The sequence below is a fragment of the Nannobrachium achirus genome, assembly GCF_963921795.1.
Source record: "Nannobrachium achirus genome assembly, chromosome: 13".
NCBI classification, from domain to species: domain Eukaryota; kingdom Metazoa; phylum Chordata; class Actinopteri; order Myctophiformes; family Myctophidae; genus Nannobrachium; species Nannobrachium achirus.
Window position 1 is genome coordinate 59,282,239 of NC_137833.1, and position 8,781 is coordinate 59,291,019.

Sequence of the window (8,781 nt, forward strand, 5' to 3'; positions counted from 1 at the left end):
ATCCTCATATCTCCATATTTCAAGAAAATATTCCAGAAAAAGAATGACCTACTAAATCATATACAACTATATATACAAAGCCAGCCCAGTCTGTGTCTCCAGTCATACACAGCTTGCTAGCCATGGCGGGCCAGAGGCCGGCTCCGGAAGACTGCAGGGGGACTTGCAGCACCCCATGCTGCGGTAGTCATCCATGTGTTGATGGGGCGCACAAGCTGGATCTCAGCGAGAACGCTAGCAGTCGCAGAACCAGGGGCTGAGGGCCAGCTGCACACAAGTGCAGACCGTGTGCAGGCTGCTGAAGATCTGGGGGAACGCACACGCCACGCACACACACACACACACACACACACACACACACACACACACACACACACACACACACACACACACACACACACACAGAGAGCACAGTGATATTTAATTATCTGGATAAAATAAGAGTTAAATGGCTCTATATTGTGAAAGTGATTTTGATCGGCATTAATACAGAGAGCATTGATGGATTGTAGCACAGTATTCAAGATCAAGTGTGTGTGTGTGTGTGTGTACCTGATAGATGTGGTTGAGTTTGAAGTGTTTGAGAAGCAACAGCAGGATGGCAGAGATGGCCTTCACGATGATCTCTTTGTGGCGATTGACATCAACACAGAGATTCATGTAACAGCCCCCCGGATTGATAGAGGACGTTAATGATGAGACAGTAGAGTTCCAAACAGATGCTGCTTTATTGTGGTGAAGCACCTGGTAGCACCGTGAAACTAGACAAATATGACAAAAAGAAATATGCATATTAAAGTGGGTCTAGTTACATAAATAATACAAAAGGTTGTCAAACAGTTGACCAAAGAAATAAACTACAGTTTGGCCTGACAACAAACAGACAAGATGCACTTTAAACTGTACAAATTGGACCTCTTAATACAATAAAACAATATTAATATGAAATTCACCATGAAAGTAAACAAACATAACCCTAAAGACAACCTGCAAGTTGCATTCCTTTAACATGGCATAATTGTAAATGAGTGAAAACACAGAAGAAATGGGGGTACTCTGCCACCTAGTGGACCTTTTAAAACACTACATACCAAAACTGCAGGAATCAGATCAACAGTAATTAATCAATAGAAAAAAGGACAACTGTGACCGCAAGCAAATAGTAATAACCTTTAGTTGGTGGTCATATACAATTCATGCTCTGCAACACTGTGGTTCTGCAGCCACAAATACATATTCCCATAAGTTCTACAGTTTCACTGGGATTGTGAGTGCATCACATTATCAACAGGCATATTAACAACCATTTAGGCTTGAGGCTGATTCTAAAACACTTTCTAAAGCCTGACCTAAGTTTTCTGAAAACACAAATAGTATTACAAATTTACAAAAACAAATGTTGCTACATACTGTACAGTACATGTACTACACAACAATGTGTTCCCATCCATAATGGGTTAAATCCATAAAAGACTGTGTCACCACTTTAACCATTATTTTTTGGCTACTGGTATTCAAAAATAGCAGATCTACAAGCTCATATCTGGGGGTCCCTGGAACATATTTTGAGATGGGGGTCAGCTGCAAAATACATATAATCTTGGGGGTCCTTGACATGAAAAGGTTAAAACTACATTAGGCAGCAGAAATTAAAGGAAAGGTCCAGCCAAGTTTGTGTTTACATATTCAGATCTTTGAGCAATGGAGTATTTAAGTTATAACAATTTGTTGGAGTACTTTGGTCGCGTCGTTTAAATCACACCCAAAACTATGTCTTGAATGCCATGGCCTCTTGTGTATTATTGCTTTAATTATTACATTGCAAGGAGCTCTCTACTGGAACCGTTGACTCCCCCCCCGACCCGACTCTGGATAAGCGGAATGTGGGTGTGAAACGAATCAATCAAAGATTTAAGTCATCTTTTTACTGGTTCATTTTAACATTGGTTGGAGAGGTGGTTGCTGACATTACATCATTATCTTGTATTTCTGTATTATAGCTGTAGGAAAGAAAGAACTTAGGAATACACTTGCAGTGGAGTGTTATTGGTCCAACTCTCAGAACCTCAGTCTGTGTATTTTTTTTAAATATATATTTAGGGGGGCTTTTTACGCTTTTATTGGTATACAATAGACTGATATGACATGGGGAGAGAGAAGCTTGTTAGGATCTTTACCAGCCTAGGTGCCCAGACTGCTACGCCAGCTGTCTGAATTAGGAGTCCAGGGCAGCCTGACGGAGGGTGTGGGATGGGTGGAGACATGACCTCGTCCCTCTCCAGGGGGAATGGCTCTGCCTCTATGGAGTTGCCGTTGTCATCTTTATCCTCGTGGGGTCGTCGGCCTTGTAAGGGTCTTTATCGTTGAATGTGTCCAGGTTGTCTTGCTTTATCAGGGACTGTAATTCCAGAGGACAAGGTGATGAGCACTGAAAACAGCCTGACGACATGTCATCAAAGCTGTTCCCGTACGGTTCTTTGTTTTGAGACCGAGGAGGAGGTGCAGGAGTGACGCTTACCTTGTGCCCGTTTCTGCTGCTGTTCTATGAAGTCTGAAGCAGATGCAGGGGGAGACGCAGCTCCCATGCTCCTCACCACCCTGATGCTGTCCTCCAGCAGTGGAGGCAAGCCCAGCCCCTGGCGCTTAGGCACCTTGATGCCCTGGAACTGCTCGAATCCTCCAGCGTGAACTGAAAGAGCAATGAGAGGTTTTCATGGATTAAAGATAAATTAACTCACAGCTGAAAAGTCCTAATCTACAATTTGTGAAATGGCATCAAAGGCGCCACACAAGTGCCATGTTTCATTAACAATTAGCACAATATGTAAAATAAGGATGATGTTTTGGTAGCCATACAGCCTACCAGAAATTGCATAGATTGAGGCTTTAATGTTTGCTTTTATGAAATATCTGAGATAATTAGGGGTTTCTGGAAGATTTAATGTATATACCAGTTTGACCTCTTAGAATACACTTTCATCCCTAAAATAACTAATACCTGTTGGGTTGTAAGCTTGTAGATAGCCTATTTTTGCTGCGCAACATGCTTCCATAGAAGGCATGCTGCTATGGAAACCAAAAGAGAAATCTGTCGAGGCGACCATGGGGCTTGATAATGGATTTTCAATGTAAGCAAAACGGTAAGAATGTCAATGGCATCTCACCAGTATACGTTTCCAAAGCAACAGTAATGCCTTCTTCATGGCAAAGTGTGGGGCGTGACCACTGTAGAACTTGATGACCATCCCAAAGAGCATGACAGAAATGGGCTTGTTGTTGTACAGCGGAGACCCTGGTTGAAGAGAGGAAATGGTCGAATTAGATTTAAAATGGGACTTGGACACAGTCAAACATTACACACAGTATTGAACATCACACATAATCACACCATGATGTGTGCATCCACAGCATATACTGTTATTGAAGCTAATCGTCTCCCTCTCACACAGTCACACACACCTCTCTAGTTGCATAGATGCCATTTGTTTTATTTAATTGAATTACTTGTTATATGATAGCTAATGATCTTCTTGATTATTATATCCACCCGTTTCCGCAACAATATACTCGAGCATTATCTGTAGGACACTTCAGGTTAACAGCAGACCTCCAAGTCCAAGCACACATCGCATCTTCAACAAGCTGTGAGCTTGTTGCATGTTCAATGATGTGTCTCACTTGACTGGAAAAATAGCGCCACGACTGCTTATTTCAAACTATATCTCCCAAAAATCACATTTTATCAGTGGATGGAAACAGGCTAAATTAGCTTTGCCTTTTTTTTGATAATTTCTGATAATTTGCTTCCTATTTTCAAAAAAAGCTTTATGGAAACGCAGCTTATGTCTATGGTCCAGGGTGTGTACCTGTCTGTCTGTCCCCCTCCCACAGTGTTTATCTGTCTGTCTCCCTCTCACAGCAGTCCTCTGGTATCCAGGGTATGGATGAGTCTTGCAGACAGCTTGATGTTGTTGTGGAGTACCGGTTTGTGGTGCGTCAGACCGTTGCTCACAGTCACGCAGCTATGCACACGCACACAAAAAAACAGGTTGAGAACCACTGTCCTAGTACAGGGGTAGAGCAGACACAAGGCCCAGCAACTTTATTTATAGAGCACCTTTGGTACATTGAGGTAATTCAAAGTGCTTTAAAAAATAACAATGCAATCTAAAAATAAATTAAAAATACAATACATACATTGAAAACGAGAAAAGAGTATGGGGACATCTTTGATGTCTATGTGCCTGGTGTTCAGACTCACAGCATATTCACGTCCTTGGACACCTCAGGACATGTTCCTCATGAATGCAGAGGTTCCTCCTCTCTCTCCTTTCCTCGCTCCTTCCCCCACACACACACACACACACACACACACACACACACACTCTCTATATATTTTATATGTCTCTGCCTGTGTGTCTGACCATAAACTCAACAACACACCAGAAATTCCATGCATTTGTTGCACATAGCGGTGCAATTTGTATAGATGGTTTCAGACATCCAGACAGTTAAAGCTGTCACGATTATGACATTTTACATGACGATTAATTGTCACTCAAATAATGGCGATCATATTTTTGTCGTTGACAATTACATTACTCTTTGGCTTTTAGGCTTTGAAGTTGCACATGGCAAATATGACACCTAACCTAAATATACAAAGAAATTACGACATATTTGACAACTTTATACTTAAAAAAGAACACTGATGGTTGAAATAGCCGATCTACAAGCTCACGAGTCGCGATGCGACGTGTTGCAAGCTTGAAGATCTGCTATTTCCACTATTTTTTACTTAAATATATGACAATTTTTCAACATGGAAACGATAATGACGATTATGAAAAATAATCGCGATTATGTCAAATAATTGTGATTTGACGATGTAATAATTGTGACAGCCCAAAATAGCAGATCTACAAGCTCACAGTGTTGGACTTGGTGCCGCACTGTGAGCTTGTAGATCTGCTGTTTTTCAATAGTTAAAGCATAGAATGATGTTTAAAGTAACGGCGGGACTACACCAAGAAATGCGCACATACGCGCGTACTGTCCGTGAAGACGCTCGCGTATGCGTAAACGCTCCAGGCTACACCAAGGAGGGAGTATATGTGAGGAAGACCAGATAGTCTGTGTACAAAACGCATAGGCGTGCTTAAAAAATAGAACCGATCCTATTTTTAGGGAATGCGTATCCGTGGTTCGCGCTATCCGTACGCCTGGTGTAGCCGGCTGAATTGATATATATTGGATCTATCCAAAACGCGCATACGCGCGCGCGCCCCGCATACGCACGCACACGCACTGACGCGCGCGAAACGGCTTGGTGTAGTCCCACCGTAATGCGTTCCAGGTCTAGATGGGTTTATACTTTAGCTAATCAAAAATAGCAGATCTACATGGAATTCTGGGGGTCCTTGACATGAAACAGTTTCAGAACCACTGATTATAGAAACATTTTTTTTTTAAGAAGACATTATAGAAAGGACCTCTGGTATTAAAGGGTTGTGCTTTTCCTCCAGTAGGTTTGTTCCAACACTTACTTTCTTTCTCTTCTTGTCTCCTCCTTTCTCCTCCTCCTTTTCTCCTCCCCTTCCTCTCCTTCCTCATCCTCCTCTTCCTCTGCTTGCTCCCTGTTCTCTTTCTGCGCCTCCTCTGTCTGCAAACACAACACATCATTATTACATCACTGTGACATCACTATAACACCACCTTCTGCTGCTCCTCTGTCTGTTCAGCCTGGAAACACCATGACATCACTAACACCACAGATATAAAAAGCTAGATACCTCCTCCACCGCTGCAGTTCATTAGCGCGACTGGTCAAACACCCCTGGCGGAAGTGCATAACTGTGGAACTGCGGAAGGCACTCTGCCCCCTCCAATGGGAAAGAGGGAGTCCTGCCAGGACTGCATCTGATTGGACTACCGAGCTTCCCATTCTGTGACGCACAAGGAAGCGTCCTTCAGAATTCCCAAGAGCCCCGCCTCAGAATTCTGGAGGCTTGCATAGAGTATTTGGCAGGCTTGCCAGGAGTCTTGGACCAGCACCCCCCAGTCGGAAGAGGCGTCTACCTTTCTATGTCTGTGACTAACACCACCTACTGCTCCTCCTCTTGTCTGCTCAGGCTGGGCTCCTGTTGCATTGTATTCATCCTAGCTGGATGAATTTTATATTATATGTGGATATAAGAAAGACGCAGGAGCATAAAGCAACAACGAGCTGGCCAGATGTATGGAGAACCGGGACGACTGGAAGCGACGATGAAAGGCTCGTCTGAGGACGACCTAGACAGAAAGCTTAGACACGGATCATCGCGGTTGTATTTTTTCTTGTCCGCGTGAAAGTCACCAGTGCGGCAGTGCCACAGAAAAACTTTGACAAGGGAGGACTTGAAGCTGAAACGCTAGTTTTTGCTGTTTGTAAAGTACGTTCCACTAGTTGTAGCGGTCCCCTTGTGGTCATGTATTAAGGGGAGGGCTTTTGTGTTCTTTTAAATATATTTAACTTAACTCCGATTAACTCAGTATTAATTAGTTTGGATCTCTTTTTAACTAATAAACGCACAAGCAGTTTTTTTAAAGTCACAATATCAATGAATTACCTTTTTAAGTACTTTTATATTAAAGTTATATAAAATGAGTATTTACTGAGCTTAGATTATAAACAGTAACCATGACTTCTACTCTAGTAACCAAATGGACCCTTTAAATACCAGAAAAGGGTACACAATAAATCTACACAACTCAATAATTCTCAATTATTTAGTTAGGATCTTTTATGCAATGACTGTGCAAAAGTAGTAAATATGAATATGAATAGAAAATAATAGAATAGAAAATGTAAACAACAGTTTAGCAGATTGAAAACCTGAAATGTGAACCATAAACCTCTTCTTTCAGGAATACTGTCACTACTGTAAGTGCAAAAAATAATATTACCTTCTCAAAGTTAATATTCAAAATAAAGACCCTTGAGTTGTCACCCTTCAGTCACTTAGAAACCAATTAAATAATTTGTGGGCCCACACACTCACACAGTCGCTAAAAGCCGGCAAAATTAACTACTACCTAAAGTAATTAGTTAACCCCCAAAACCTCCTCTTTGTGTCCTCCAGTCGAAAACAACAGACTACAGGCCCATTCCCACTGGGCCAGATAACAGATATCTGGAGATATTTCTCCAGATATTTTTCCATTCAAAGTGGATGGTAGATACAGATAAAAAAAATATCTACCACAGATATTTGCCACAGATACTTTTATCTGTGGCAAAACATTTTTTTATCTGTATCTACCATCCACTTTGCATGGAGAAATATCTGGAGAAATATCTCCAGATATCTGATATCTGGCCCAGTGGGAATGGGCCTTGACACTTAATCAGTCCAACTGTGGAAGTTAAAACTGTGTCTAGAAAAACGTCTGCTCATGAACTGACTATACTCACTGAGCTTGTTAGCTTAGCGTTAGCATGTAGCACAACAAAACAGTCTCTGAACCTCGTGAAGTAATTCCTCTTGTCTTGCAAACTTGCAGCTTGTCCTCCTCTCAGAACGTTGTGTAAACACTCACAGGACTGAAAACTACAACTGTTTGTGCACAGCAAACACTTATATAAAGAACGCCTCTGAATCACTGTTGTGTTGTGTTCCCTCTCTCCGATCCCGTAGCCTCTCTCTCTCCCCTCTGGGCAGCCAGTGTTACGCTCAAAGCTGTCCCTGCAGTTAGCCCAGTTAGCCCCATAAATGCTGGTACAGAACATAACAGGAAAAACATTGCTTTTAAAACTAAAACAAAATAAAACTCCTAATGAATTAAGTATGACATAAATTACGTTTTTAACAAAACCACATCACACTTTTTAAAGGCTTAAAATTGTCAAACAAAGCCTTATTTAAATGTTTTTAATACTAGTTCAAGTAAACAATTTTGTAACTGGTTTACACAAACAGCAAAAACTAGGGTTTCAGCTCATTAGTCCTCCCTTGTCAACGTAGCTTGACGTAACTTAGCATGGCACGTCTAGCAGCATCAGTAAATGACAACATGTAAACATAGCTAGCTAGCATGTCAAACCAGCAGAAAGATTAGGGTGTTTTCAGATATAACATTAAACATAAAAACCTATTTGACATGTCATCAATGAAATTATGAAGTTTAGAAAATATCCTAACTAGTTCTAGTGCATAACTGATGTTTTACATAATACAAACCTGTTTGAAACAGATGAAACGAGGGGAGCCAAGCCAACGGTGCTGCTTGGGAGTTGCCAGCTGAGCTGTGAGTCATGTGACGCAGCTGAAAATAGAGTCCTCGTTATGCCCCTATGGTTATGCCGCGGTCTCGCCAGAGAGCTCACTGTGACGCGAGTAACGCGACAGAGCATAGATGCAGGCGCTATGCAAGAAAAATGGGTCGCTCTGGAGACCTAAAAGCTATCTAAAAGCTATGAAGTGACACAGGCAGCAACACAAACGCTACGAAGCTATGTAATAGCTATGTCGCTCCGCCCCTTTGTGCTGTCTGGGAACCTATCCCAACACTACATTTTACTTATCCACCCCCCACTCTCTGGACAAGGCGTCAGCGAACACATTATCTGTCCCCTCTTTGTATTTGAACTCCAATTTAAAACCATGGACTCACAAGGCCCAACTCATGAGTAAACCCCAGAGAGAATTATTAGGTCAGTAAATACCAACACAGATTTGAAGAGACCACATCAAAGCTCGGCATAAAACAAAGTCACAGCAAAGTGAATACCGAACCGGGCAT

The 8,781-nt window shown here is 41.9% G+C and overlaps 1 protein-coding gene across 1 annotated transcript; it reads right to left on the bottom strand.

Annotated features, from left to right (window-relative positions):
- Positions 1-226: 226 nt before the first annotated feature.
- On the bottom strand, positions 227-3,473 carry LOC308297477 (striatin-interacting protein 1 homolog; the record flags this gene model as incomplete). The annotated part of the gene is made up of 6 exons (XM_080740882.1): positions 227-306; positions 553-761; positions 2,178-2,398; positions 2,519-2,689; positions 3,165-3,292; positions 3,460-3,473. The coding sequence occupies 4 exons, from the start codon at positions 3,471-3,473 to the stop codon at positions 2,358-2,360; spliced, it is 354 nt and encodes a 117-aa protein (XP_080597008.1). The 3' UTR covers positions 227-306; positions 553-761; positions 2,178-2,357.
- Positions 3,474-8,781: the final 5,308 nt, after the last annotated feature.